General features: G+C 41.6%; 1 protein-coding gene across 1 annotated transcript; it reads right to left on the bottom strand.

Moving 5' to 3' along the window:
* Positions 1-10,894: 10,894 nt before the first annotated feature.
* LOC131679765 (odorant receptor 85b-like) lies at positions 10,895-11,911 on the bottom strand. The gene is made up of 5 exons (XM_058960505.1): positions 11,790-11,911; positions 11,487-11,735; positions 11,324-11,423; positions 11,165-11,263; positions 10,895-11,101 (listed from the first exon to the last, which is right to left on the bottom strand). The coding sequence occupies exons 1-5, from the start codon at positions 11,909-11,911 to the stop codon at positions 10,895-10,897; spliced, it is 777 nt and encodes a 258-aa protein (XP_058816488.1).
* Between the last annotated feature and the right edge of the window lie 3,255 nt (positions 11,912-15,166).

The following is a 15,166-nucleotide window of genomic DNA, read 5'->3' on the forward strand; positions in this document are numbered from 1 at the left end:
ATTGAGGTAAACAATATTTTACATATTCGAAAGAGTATGTACTAATAGATTTTTCTAGATAAGTCTAGTTTTGTATTGCATGAAAAAACATGTTTCCCCATCATTTTATTTCATATATCGAATGGCCATTTAAAACCTTTTTTTTCTACAAAGAATACGTCACACTAGAACATACTGAAAAGTACAGTATGCAGGAAGGGATACATACTTCGGAAATCGCCCTGGCACTTCCCAGACTCCATTCACGAACTCACCCTACTCCGACTGAGAGTTTCCCGGCGGCGGAATTTCTCTTGGTACCGATGTATTCGGGATCCAATTAGCTCCCAGCCAATTGGAATCTACCCTACTGTGAATTCCTCGGCAGTGGATTTATCCCGATCCCGATGCTGGCTTTCGTGAGCCATTTAGCTGCCTATTTCGTTCCGATCTCTTCCTGATGTGGATCTAGTGTACTCAACGGGCTAGCCAGTAGGTGAAGAGGGCTGTTCAGCGATTACGGGTGGAGCATAGCTTCCTGTTCACTGGCGCCCCAACTACGCGTTGCTGGCTGTTTGACGCGGTCTACTTGATCTTGCCCCGGCGGCGGATCTAATCTGCTATCCGGTAGGGTGTGGAGTTCAATCTGGCGATTCCGGTGCATCCTGGCGTCCGGTTCGCTGGCGCCCCGATGATCCGAGCCGTGGCGTACTACTCAACTGGTGTCCGGCGGTGGATCTAGCCTGCTCTGGCGGGGAGTACATCGGCAACAGAATTTTCTCCGAACCTGATTTGTTATTTGACGGCGGCTAGTTTCTTTACATCTCGGAGAGTACACTAGTCACTACTATGTTGATCGCATTCCAGATATGCTCATTGTGGCACATCCCTTCGACAATATTGTCGACTGTCACGCCTGGCATACCCCTTCAAACTTTTTCGAACCTAGAGCATTCAAAGACCATGTGTTCCGGCCTTTTTTGCACGTTCACATACCCCGGGCAAAGGGGTGACGAATCGTCGACCATCAAACTCAGAAGCTTCAGTGCACGTATCGATGGATTTGAGTCTCCACCGACGCTAATCACGACGCACTGAATTTTTTTTTGGTTGCTGACCAGCACTACCTACTACGTTTTGTGGTGAGCCATCTGCAACTTGACGTCAACAATCCAGTTTCTATTGTCTCTGCCGTCAACATCTCAGATTCCTTCAGACCAACGTTATCGTTAGGACAACGTCAACTGTAAAGCCGACGATTTAGACTCACCTGGACAATTCCAGTATTAGCACTCCGTTGTGCATTATATTCTAGAGCGTTGGGCCGAGTATGGAGCCCTAAGGTACTCACGCTGTGACCCTAAACGACCTCTGCCTCATTTTCGTCTCGTAGACCAGTACTCGGTTCTGAAAGTAACTTTTCAGAACCTTGCACAAATAGTCCGGGACCCGCATTACGTGCAGCGCTACGGCGATAGCCACGCAGCTGGTACTGTGGAATGCGTTCTTCACGTCGATTGTTACCACGGCTCAGTTGCGATTACCCCTTCTCCTTTGTTTCGATGCTTTCTTCGCACTCGCAATGACTGTGCGGATAGCGTTAACCGTCGAGACCTTTTTCCGGAATCTGAACTGCCTCTGCGATAGTCCGTTCTCACTTTTAGCGTAGCTCGTCACCTTGTTGAGGATGATTCTTTCCATAGGTATACCAAGCGTATCCAGCAAAATAAAAAAAAGAATTAGTTTCTGAACTGCCCGGAAGAAGCAAACGAAAATGTAAGCTAACCTATATTTAAAACAGTATGCAATCTAACATAATATATTACAGCTTTGAAGCTGCTTGTAAGATGGTATCAGGACGTGTTTTCTTCCCAATCCGAACAGGTGCCTTCCCTGGTTTTGGCAACAACACCAGCTCCTAGATCTCCTTTCAGCTGGCTTCGTTGGAGTCTTGATGTTGGACATCACGACACGGTAAGCGTTGCCCCAGGAGTTAGCGTCCACTTCTCTGCACAGCACTATCTCGTGTTTAAAAGCGGCGCTGGCCGCCCGTTTTGTCATTTAACTCTTCTCTGACTGGCCCAGATCTTGCTCTCTGAACGCGTCTTCTGACTTTCGGGCAGACAACACAGATGATTCTAAGACTTTCGTTCCACCAATACACCAAATGCCGACAATTCAACGGCTCCATTTTCCTCGACATTGTTACGTCACACGCCCTCGCTAATGTTTCCGACAGCTCATCGTCATTCGGGGTTGGGGCGAGGCTGTCAGCACGAAATGCTTCCACTGGTCCAGCTACTGGGAACGCTGCGCTCCTCTACGTCTTGTACCTGCCGGATTGGAGGTGAAAACCAACTTGATGGGGTTGTTGCCCGGTATCCTCACAACATGTCCCGCCCACCGTACCCTTCCATCTTGAGGTACTTTCCGGATACTTGGCTCACCATAGAGTCGCGCAAGTTCGTGGTTCATCCTTCTCCTCCACACGCCATCCTCCTGCACACCACCGAAGATCATTCTCAGAACCCTTCTTTCGAAGACTTCGAGTGCTTGTAGATTGTCCTCGAGCATTGTCCACGTTTCGTGCCCGTAGAGAACCACCGGTCTAATCAGTGTGTTGTACATGGCGCATTTCGTGCTGTGGTGAAGCTTCCTGGATCTCAAAGTTTTGTGGATTTCATAGTAATCACGACTTCCAGAGATAATACGCCTTCTGATCTCCCGGCTGGTGTTATTGTCCGCAGTCACCAATGAGCCTACATAGATGAACTCGTCGACCACCTCGAACTCGTCGCCGTCGATCATAATACTAATGCCCAAGCATTCCCTACCGCGATCGGTCCCAGCATGTACTTCGTCTTAGACACATTTATCTTCAGTCCTACTCGTGCTGCTTCGCGCTTCAGTCGGGTATACAGATCTGCTACCGTCCCCTTGTTTCTACCGATTATGTCCACGTCGTCAGCCTTCGCACGAACTGTCCGGATCTCGTGAAAATCGTGCCCCGCATGTTGAACCCCGCTCTTCGCATTACACCTTCCAGCGCTATATTGAACAGCAGGCAGGACAACCCATCACCTTGTCTTAGTCCCCTGCGTGTTTCAAACGGGCCTGAGAGGCTGCCCAAAATTTTGACACAACACCTTACACCATCCATCGTTGCCTTAATCAGTCTTGTCAGCTTCCCAGGGAAGCCGTTCTCGTCCATCATTTTCCACAGCTCTAAACGGTCCACCGTGTCATATGCGGCTTTAAAGTTGATGAACAGGTGATGTGTCGGGACCTGGTATTCATTGCATTTTTGGAGGATTTGCCGTATAGTAAAGATTTAGTCGTTTGTTGATCTGCCGTTGATGAAACCGGTCTGATAACTCCCGACAAATCCATTTACCAGCGGTGATAGGCGCCTGAACAGAATCTGGGATAGCACTTTGTAAGCGACATTTGTCACTGTGATCGCTCTGTAGTTTTCACAGTCCAATTTGTCGCCTTTCTTGTATATCGGGGTGATGACCCCTTCCTTCCACTCCTCGGGTAGCTGTTCTCTGTCCCAGATTCTTTCGATTATTCGGTGCATGCTTTCCGTCAGTTTCTCCGGACCCACCTTGAAGAGTTCCGCTCCTAGACCATCCTTATCAGCTGCCTTGTTGTTCTTGAGCTGTTGAATAGCCTCGTTAACCTCATTCATAGTTGGCGCCGGTACATCCCCGTCGGCTGCGACACAGACATAATCGTCCTCCTCGAACGCCCGATTGTCCGCCTGCGCACCACTCAGATGTTCATTGTAGTACTGCCTCCACCTTTCGATCACCTCACATTCGTCCGTCAAGGTGCCACCTTCCTTATCTCTACACATTTCGGCCCGCGGCACAAAACCGTTACGTGAGTCATTCAGCTTCTTGAAGAACGGCCGTGTTTCTTGAGAGCGATACAGCAGCTCCATCTCCTCTCTCTCAGACTCTTCCAGGCGGCACTTTTTGTCCTGAAAAAGACAAGTCTGCTCTTTTCGCTTCCGTCGATATGACTCCACGTTCTGACGAGTGGCTTGAAGCAACATCGCTGCGCATGCTGCATTCTTCTCGTCCAGTATCTCTTGGCACTCGCCATCGAACCAATCGTTCCGTCGACTCCTCTGTACCTATGTCGCGACGTTGGTTTCCTCAGTCGGTCCAGGTTATACAGCGGCGGGCGCCGGAATCTTACACTGTTCACTACGGATAGTTTTGGAGGCAGTTTATCCATCACCAGATAGTGGTCCGAGTCGATGTTAGCGCCCCGATAGGTCCTTACGTCGATAATGTCCGAGAAGTGCCATCCATCAATCAGAACATGATCAATTTGCGTCTCTGTTTGTTGCGGTGATCTCCAGGTGTATCGTGGAAGAAAGTGCTCCTTATGGCCATGTTCTTGGAGGTGGCGAAATCGATTAGTCTTAGGCCGTTCTCGTTCGTCTGCTGGTGGGCTCTGAACCTTTCAATTACCGGTCTGTATTCCACCTCTTGGCCAACCTGAGCATTAAGGTCACCGATGACGATCTTGACATCATGTCATGGGCAGCGATCGTATTCACGTTCCAGCTGCGCGTAGTATTCGTCCTTGTCGTCATCGCTACTTCCGAGATGGGGACTATGCACGTTAATTATGCTAATGTTGAAGAAACGGCCCTTAATCCTCAACCTGCACATTCTGTCGCTGACCGGCCACCATCCGATCACACGCTTTTGCATCTCCCCCACCACCATAAAAGCTGTTCCCAGCTCGTGTGTATTGCCGCAGCTCTAGTAGATGGTGTGGTTCCCGCGAAAGACCTGCACCGTAGACCCCTTCCAACACACCTCCGGCAGCGCCAAAATGTCGAACTTGCGGTCTTTCACTACATCGGCATTTTTATGGGCGGCTAGCTAGGCCTGCGCCAACCTTGCAGTAACGCTAAAGGATCACGGGAGGAGAGAGACTTGGGCTAAGCGCTTATTTAAAGGCGGCGCTGGCTCGCCTTGTCAGGGCTGCTTTAGGGCATGTGGTATTTAGGCCTAGAACGTGTAGGGCCAACTACCTCGTCCTACCACACCCGCAGTCAGCCCCCGCTACTGGTTTGGGTCGCGAAGCACAACTAGTTGCTATCGCAACTAAGCATTATCCACCATCTATGACCCGCCCGGTTGCTTACAGCTCAGCTTCCCACATAGCGTTCCTCCACCACCACGGGGCCCGGGACGCCTCTATACGATCTCATGGTTAATTTTGCAAGTAGTGTTTCATGGGGCGCCGCGTTCAGAGCCGGATCTGCGCTAGTGAGAAACGTTCGAGCATACTTGGAGACCTATTAAAGTTTAAACGCGACGGTGGTCAGCCAGCACCATTAGCCCAATCGCCGTTTCGGGGAAGTGTCACCCATCCTTTGGGGGTCCGTGGATCAAATTTGATGAAATCCTTATTTGCAACTGTGTTCCTCCGTCTGTATGTCGTAATTTGGATCTCAATGGAATCGGTCCTAATTGCCACTCCAGCTGGGTTAGGGTGTTTTATGCAAAAGTTTTGGATAAAATCATAGCGGAAGCGGCACCGACTCGCCTCAACGAAGCTGCTTTCGGATTTATATGGCTTTTTATAAAGGTTTAGCAGAGCCCAACATTTCCCTCCCTCACCATATCCTAGCATGAGTCACCAACTAGCGGTAGGTCCGAGGGGATGGCTGGTCCGATTATAACAAAATTTTATTGCAAAGAAAGATATGACGAGGCTGCTATTGCATTGTATTTGGATCGGCATTCTGATTTCGGAGTTACAGATTCAATAGTACGTATAAACAACATATAAACCCATAATACCTTGACAAAGTGCCTGAATTAAATGCACATTTCTTTCTCCGGAGTGGCTGACTTTATTTACACAAGCTTTATCTCAAACGAATGATATAGTATCCTTACTAACTACTGTCGAATTAGTTATTGTTCCAGAGTTATGAGTTGAAGAGTTAGATTACACATAAAATTTCCCAAACCTTTTTTTGCTTCTCTCAAATAGAAAGGTTCTGCAATAGCTCGGAATTTGGACTCATTATCTTAGCATTCAACACCCAAACATCCTTGAAACAAATGTGAGCAAACCACCGCGGAAGGATCGATACGATGTATGTACTCGGAATTGCACAATAGTTTACAACTGCCAAACACTAACCTAATACTTGATGATCTCTGATGCCCTTGGAAAAGCTTTGGCTTTTAGCAAAAAAGCTATAGAGGAATTGGTCTAGTCTACACATGCACAGCCAATGCATGTAGGGATCCTGGAAAATTGCAGACGTTTGTCCACAATTTTTCTTGTCATGTTTGTGGCACATATTGAATGTGACACAAGCATTAAAGCGGCCAACAGTGCAGCGTACAAAATAAAGATGATTCAAAATTATACGGCAATCAAATTATTCATTCAATGAATAATTTAATCAACGGATTATTTTGAACCTTGAATAAGGAAGAAACGTGGACAACCGTACACAACCGTTTCAATTTGATGGGGGTTTGATAAATCGTTGGGAGTGACTTTGCTAAGAGGGTTAATGTCATTCCTTTGGTCCTAGGTTCCTGGGATGGAACAGAAGTATTTAGTCCTGCCCTGGCTAATGAGCCAGGGTTATAGCGCCCTTACCCGCTCTAAAAAAAGCAATAGAGGAATTGGACCACTTAATTCGGACCGCTGGCCAATTCGGACCCCCAGGTGTTTCTCGGTTATAGTAACATTATGAAACGCGTATATATTATTTTTATGGTTGTCATGTAGTTTTGTTTTATCTCGCAAAATTTTGCGGCTAGGGACGAAAGTTGTTTTGGAGCACTTTTTTTAAAAAATGTGTAATCCAAAAAACAAGATTTTTGTTGGCATCAACAATATATTAAGCCAAATGCATTATCGTGATTTTAGATCAGCTGAATAATATCTTTCATTTAATATCTTGTTTTGGGCGAGACTATCAATTGTTTTCGTTTAATCGGTGTGTGAATAATAGAATAGTGGTTGGTCCAATTCGGACCTTTTACCGTATATACGATCTGATACGCGATCGTGAAAACCCCCTTGAGAGAAAAGTGTGCGCAGTTGGTCGAGCTTTTAGGAAAACATAAGTTTTCGCAAATTGGTTGACAGATTTCGACGTTATAGCTCATAACCTATTTTTAGGTAATTTGGCTCAGCTCTTACTTTTTATTTACTGCAAAGTTTTATACAGGGTGTTTGGTTCATGGTTAAGAATCTCTCGGGGGGTGATAGACTGCCATATTTGGAGAAAAAAATTGTTCTACACATACCATCAAATCTCAACCGTTACAGAGTTATTGAACTTTTTGTGTAATAAACTTATTTGTCTTAAAATACCTCTAGCTTAAAAAGTATACTTTGTATTTCAAATGTTTCAGTTCCATTCGAAAGGTGAGAAAATTTCCTATTGAATGGTGTTCTCATATCTTTTAACTAATTAGTTTTAATTACCTTTCAACTGTAAAGTAGTCAAAAGTTAGTGTTTTGAGGAGGTTTTTGCTAATTTTCTCGAAATAATGAAGTATGATTATAGCAATATCCATTATCCAAAAGTTGGGTTTTAGGTCGATGCATGATTTGTTCTTGGACGTCATATTTCTATCTCTTCTCATTTCTTTGTAATTTCATTACTATACTTTTCCTGTAACCGACTTGCAAGTGCTTAAAAGACTCTAATCTAAAAAATATGCTTTATATCGTTATTTACAAGATTTCATTGGAAAGCTGAGAAAATGTCCTATCAGTGTATGTACAAATATCTTTTAGTTAAGTGTACTAAATGATTTTTTACTAACGAAATAACTCAACATTTGTGTTTTTTGGAGAGTTTTTTAATTATTCTAATTATAAATTAACAAAATTTATCGTAACTATTGTTCATTTGATGCCCCTTAATGTTCTCTATAATTTTTTGTTAGACATTTTGTCTATATCTCTTTTCATTTTGCTGCTATTTAATAGTTAACACAGCATGAGCTCCCTACAAATGTAGTGGGTTCGAAATCATTATTTTTGCATATGAAACGATGTGATAAAAACGATTTTGCGTCGAAACCAAAAGAGATAATTGAATGGAGTCAAAGAAAGAACTGTAGAACTTGCTGAGATGCATTATTTCCATGATAATAATGGTGATGTTTATTATTTACTATTTTAAGAAAATTAACGAAAATGCTAATAATAGCACTAATTTTAAACTAATTTACTTTTAAAAGAATACTAAATTCACTTAATTGAAAGGTATTAATACATTTTTCACTGCAAAATTTTCCTGGCTTTTGAATAAATAGAAAAAAAAGTACAATAAGTGCCGTAATTTTTCAATTAGAGCTGGTACTAGTGAGAATGAGATAAAAATGTCCAAGTTGAATAACCCAAAATCATGAAAATAAGAAAAGGTAAGTGTATCATGTCAAAGAACAAATTAAGCAGCTCATCAAGACTAATAATCTGAATTATTAAAATGATGAGGTTAACTATTAGGATTTTCAAGAAATGAACAAAAAATCGTTTGAAATTGTTTAATTTTCAATAAATTACTTTGAAAAGGCTACTTAAACTCATTAACTGAAACATGTGAGGGCATCACTCAATGCGAAATTTTCTCACCTTTCGAATGGAACTAAAACATTTAAAATACAAAGTACACTTTTAAAGTTAGAGGTATTTTAAGACAAATAAGTTTTTTACACTAAAAGTTCAATAACTCTGTAACGGTTGAGATTTGATGGTATGTGTAGAACAATTTTTTTCTCCAAATATGACAGTCTATCACCCCCCGAGAGATTCTTAACCATGAACCAAACACCCTGTATATCAAAGAGAACTTTTCTTTTCACAATTCGAAAATTGCAAAAAATCGATGACATGGGTGGTCCAAATTGGAACAGGATTGGGGTAATTCCGACCTTTCATGTACTTTTGCGCACAACCGTTCATACACAATACGGTAAAATCGGAAAATTTGCCTTAGAAAGAAATATGCGCAATTGATCAGGCTTTGAAGAAAAAATATTTATTTGTGAATCGGTTGGCACGTTCCAGTTCTATAGCTCATAAACCCTTACTAGGTCCGAATTGGCCCAGTTCCCCCTACAGCATTCCATTCGCCGAGAAGACATTAAGTAGAGGATTAACCACTGAAAATACCGAACACAAACGAAGGCGATTACAACCAAGTTTTCCACTTTCTCAAACTGGAAGACTCATTGAATAGACTAAAGGGGATATCACCCGGCGAAGTCAGAGTTCACTATGCGATGATAACTCACCTACGTTTGCAACACTCCTGGGATCCTATAATCGGCTGTGAATAGAATCAGTGTACCTAAATCAATCGTAGTGCCAATTTGTAAAGGAACAATTCAGAAAACGACCGGGCCGCATACGTCAACAACTGTGTTGGAAAGGTTTTTGAACGAATAATATACAATCGACTATTTTACATTCTAGATATCCGTAAGCTGCTGTTCCAGCATCGGTAAGCCTTTAGAAAAGATATAACAACGTAAATCATTACGCACAGATTTAAAATTATTTGCGAGAATCAACAAACAAGAAACTTTACGTGCGAGACGTATTTCTGGATATAGAAAAATCGTATGACACCACTTGCGATGACAGCTGCAATGACATCGCACCACATAACGAGCAAAGCAGCGAGTAATCCAATATGTCCGACGGAGAGCCTACAACCGATAGCAATGCTAGATTCGGCGAACTGTGTAGTACTCCATAACCGAAACCAGTCTTTCCAAATGAACATCGTACGCAATGTTCGCTCTGGTTTTGTGCTCATTTTAAACCCACACTTCGTGTACAAACTTAAACACGCTGTTTCATGTGCACATGTTCGCCTGCATTACTGAACCCCATGTAAGTACACGGTGTGCGAACACATATGTTTGTGGCACCAGTTTTCTCTTTCTCACTCTCATCATCACTAGTGTTGACACTTTTTTACTTGTGCGGATCGTTCTCGTTTACGCACCCGGTGTACGTACACGGGTGTTTGAACTAGAGCTTGTACATCGTTCGCTTGGGTTCGATGTGCAAGGCGAACCTGTACATCGAAACGAAGCATGTTTGAGTTTGAACGCGAGCACGAAATTTTGTGCACAGCTACAAAATTGTCGATGTTCATGGGAAGTCTGACCGAAACCAGCTACGGAATTTGCTGAGCCACGAAGAACTCGAGGTAACGAGATTTTAGAGGTGAACGAGATGAAATGGATGATTCGCTGCAGTGATACCCAGAGCATGGTACCGATTAGAAGGCGAAATGTAAATAAGTTTGAGCATGTGTTATTATTTATAGAGCGCGAGTTAGGCGAATGTAGAGGTGTTCTCTACATGTGTGTTTGTACAGATCCGTTTTCAAACCAATACGCTGCTAATGTTGAATCCACCGAAACATTCCCAATTATGGGGTTGTGTTAGTTTCTGCATTCTATTCGCCATGTAATGCATTTTGTGCCGAATCAATATCGTTTAATATGCATTATACCAGTTATAATACAAAAATCGCATTAGAATCGTGCTTATTTGCATGTAAATCATACGGCTAGTGTTTTGTTTGTATAAACTTATTGGTTGACCATGGTTACTTGTTTATTCATATGCTTAAGAATCGATGTAGTTCTGAAAAATTATAGTAATACATAATATACAGAGATTAATACCTTTACTTCAAAATAAGTTTAATATTTATTTTTGCGGCAAGTTATGAATATGCTTTTTTCGGATAAATTGTCGTAATTATTGCAAAAATCTTTTAGTAGTTACCTACTCTTGAACTATTTACATAAATATTTTTAGCTCCACATTGGAAATCAGTTCAAATTGCCATTAATACATCATAGAGCAGCAAACAGCCAGTTTACAGCTGATCTCGTACTACCATGAAAATTGAATACGACCTTCGAACCAGCATTTCAAACAATGCCATATCCAAATACTGGAAACCAGCTACCTTAATACCCTCGCGCTTCTGAGCCCTTTGCACAACCGATGCGTGTGCCCTTTGAACATCCGCTGGCAGATTGTACCACTGTGCATGAAAGGAAACGTCTCCTACAGCTGCGCTCTGTGTAAGAAATACAAATGATATATGAAATATTGTGGTCAGTATACCAAAGTTAACAAATACCGCATCACTTAACTCCGTTGCCCATTTACAAATAGCATATGTTTCGCCGGTTGTTACCACCAGCAGAACCAGCACACTAAACGTATTCAAGTCAAAGCTCTGAAATTTAATATTTTCATTAATCTCCAAAATGTCGGATAGTGACAAAGTGTTACAAACACTGCTCAAAATCAGAACCAACATGATCCAGATCGTAACACAATTGCACAATTGTAGTAGCATAGTCCAACCAATGTAGCTTTCAAACTGTTCCAAGCAACTGAAAACGTCACAATATGAATTAGTGTTGTAAATCATTAAGCATGTACTTAGCCTGGCTGACCTTAGAGCATCCACGTGTAAGTCGATGATTTCGGACAATTCTTGCTTTAAGGACGGTCCGGAAAACTCGTGCAGCCTGTCTAGCCGGTTCGCTACCAACTTGAGCAATGTAATAGAGCTTTTAATTATGGATTGTATGGTGGCTAGGGTAACACCAAACATTGCTGCCACCCAGTAGTTGGTGGCCACAGCGCAAGTTTCAAAAATGAAGTAATGGAGCAGGTTTCTTTTCACATCCAACCCATAGAAGCTATTAATAGGAAAATATTAAACAACATACTATAAAAGTTGGTAGTAAACTCACTCCTGTTCCAAGGTGATGATGAAGTCAACATTGTCGGTCACATTCGTCGTGTTCAATAGATGAATAATTAATGTTTGCGTTATAGGCCCAAATGTAAATGCAACAACCGAAACCATGACCATTTTACAGCATGGCTTAGCGCTTTTGTCAATTAGGTTATTAGAATCTATGACTATCTCGTACCACCTCGTCTCCGAATTATTCAAGCGCACTAAAACACAGATAAACTTTTGTATGGAAAAGCTCCATTAATGCAAAATTGTCACTCACATTTGTCATGAGCCCTGCGTACAATCAACACCAATTTCTCCAGATGTGGAGATTTCCAGGCAAACAAAATCGCTCTGCTGACAACGTGATACCAAAAAACTAGTTCCGAATACTTTCGCATGACCAAACCAATCTGCTCATTTTGACCGAGAAACAATTTAGGAATGACCGCTGTTACCGTTGAGAATGTCAATATGACAAGAAAGCGCACAAAATTAACCCGGTTTGAGCGCAGTCCGATAGTCTCCAGAAGACGCAATACACACGGTAAGACTTCTGTCGGGTTCTGCAATTCGCCGAAAATCATGACGCGATTGATCACCACTGCAGAACACAATAATTTCGTTCGAACTAGACTATTGCTCGGGTCATCTTCATTTGATGGCTGTTCTCGAAAATGTGTTAAAATTATTTTGAGCGCGTACCTTATAAATAATATGCACACTGGATACATTACGAACTAGTCACATTAATCGATGTCTGACGCAGAGAAACATTGTTTTATGTATTTATTTTGTCATTGTAAATTGTCCCCACGTGGATTGCTACAATTACAGTAATTCTGTTGTATCGATTTTCGTTGGTTGTTTTCCGCAAGCATGACCAAGAGAGTTATTAACATTGAACGGAAACCTTGATTTCTAATCAAGGCAATATTCGTTAAATTCAGAACGAACATTACAGAAATCTGGACTGTCAAGTATTCGAAGGATTCAAAGCAGCGTTTATGGCAAATGCTTTTGTATTTAATTTAAAATAAAACAGTTGAAAAATAACTTTTGAACTTTTTTGTCTTTGATTTATTTCGTACGGTAATAACCAAAAGTTATCCATGTTACCACCAATTCAATTTACCCGCACGCTTTAAACATGATTGACATATTTTGATGTCAACAATAATATCGGAAAAACTGTGTTCATTTCGAAATATCACAAATTTTGTACAAATCATGCCAAACTAGAGATCTCAATCACTAATCCGTTAGAAAATAATGACTTTGCTTAAAGTGCTCATTTTACCACCAAATTCTCTATGAGAGATCGAAAGGAAGAGTGAGTAATTCTTTGCCTTCTGCTTGCTAGGAGTCAAACGTTACTTCCGAGTCTAACAGCATGGTCGCGACTAATTGTAAGCAATTACTAACATTGTATTACATGTTTGTTATCATTGCTCAATGATATCGATATGTTTTACAATATTTATTACACAGTAACATTTCAATTGAAAGTGTTCTGAAGCAATCCATCGAAGTGTGGGAAAGTAGGCGACACATTGATTGTGCAACAATTGATTTGGCAATGCGGTAATAACTCAACCAGTCGTTAACCCTGTGATACTTCGTCACGACTACAACATGCAACTATTATGCCGGATTGCTATACTGTTATTTTAATGATAACGATAATCACTAGATGATTGGAGGTAGAGAGATATTGGAGCAAATGAGCTGCACATGCAGAATTTTATTTATGCATCGAAAGCATACTTTTCTATCTGCCTCTCGTTTCTTTTGCTGTAAATGTTATGCATTGGACATTCGGTCTATCCACTCATTGAAAGCTTACTAGAAGTAGGGGAGACCGGGGCTAGTTGGCGGTGTTGTCAGTTTTCATTTTTTATCGCTTTGATGTAGGTAGATCATGCAAAATAGAACACGCGGCATGAAAGAGCAAACTGTTGGCAACATCTTTGATTTTTTTTAGTGTTTCATGCATTGTCTCCCTTTTTAGAGACAAAAATATGTGATGCGAAAAACCCGCCAACTTACTCCGGCACCGGGGTATGCATAAAAATCACAGCATAAGAAAAGAGACGGGAATAGAAAGTATGCTAACTATGCATATTTTTGTTTTTCAGTGTACGAAATTCAAGCGTCAATGAGTACTTGCATCTTGAATTTATTTTGAAGGACATTTTCAAACGAAACTTTTTTCGACTGCATCTTACAGGTTAAAACGTTCTCTTTTGAATGTAGTAATAAAACATTACATACGTTCTCAAGATCTGTACACATGTACAGTACCACGCGAAGCATTCTCGGAACATGCATACTGTCATGAAAAGGTTTCTACCTGAGGCGCGCGTCTCGAACCGAGAGCAGCCTATGGCGGCCAGGACACTGCTTAAAACAATGGCCTGTAGAAATTTTTTTGATGCCCGAATCGAAAAACCCGTTTAAGATTGAACAGAGAATGTGCAAAAATCGAAAACGAAAAAAGCAGTTTTTTCCACACTGTGTGTTATGGCGTTTTCGTTTTTTCTTGGTGCTACACCGGTGTAGTGCAAAGAAAGAGATAGACTGATTACACCCAAGTTTGAATGAGTGTAGCACCGACTACACCGGTGTAGTGCACTGTCAAAAACGAATATGCTATTAGATCTTCATAAAAATCAATCAGCAGCACTGTAACAACAATTATTGATTGATTGTTGTTGTTGCAGTACTGTGGCAGCTGATTCATTTTTATGAAGATCTAACACATGGTGTGGAAAAAAACTGCTTTTATCGTTCGCGATTTCTCTGTCCAACCTTAACACAATATAGTAGACAAGTATAGAGTAGAGTGGAGTTAAGTAGGTCAGTATTTTTGGCGAGCTCGCGCGATGGTATTTTTGCACTGATGTTGACAAACAAGCACTTTCCAACGAGGTTATACATCTGGAAACGTTTTGGCAATAATGATTTTTTACATGCCTAAATATTTTTCAAGGTAAATCCCATAAGGCGAAGGAACTTTTTTTCGATGTTTTTAAAATCGGTGGGTATGATTGATATTTGAGGTTAAATAAAACAATGTACATACCTAGGAAATCAGCGGTTCATATTATATTAGAAGAGTACGAAAACTGCAGATTATTTAAAAATTAATAACACACGTCATTCAGGTATGAAAATAAGAAAGTGGCAAATGATGTGAAAAATCATGAAACCGCGGAAGTAAATGTTGAAAAAACATTTTTCAGCAGCTACGTCTGGCTTTGTACTTGCGAATGACTTCTTCGGTGTCCTCGTTGTCGCCAGAGTGTGGAATTGAAGTTCTGCATTCCAGCTTACGTGGTTGCTTGGCGGTGCGTGCATTTTTTGCATTCCTTTTCCTTTTCTTTT

This window comes from Topomyia yanbarensis, chromosome 2, assembly GCF_030247195.1.
Source record: "Topomyia yanbarensis strain Yona2022 chromosome 2, ASM3024719v1, whole genome shotgun sequence".
Taxonomy (NCBI): domain Eukaryota; kingdom Metazoa; phylum Arthropoda; class Insecta; order Diptera; family Culicidae; genus Topomyia; species Topomyia yanbarensis.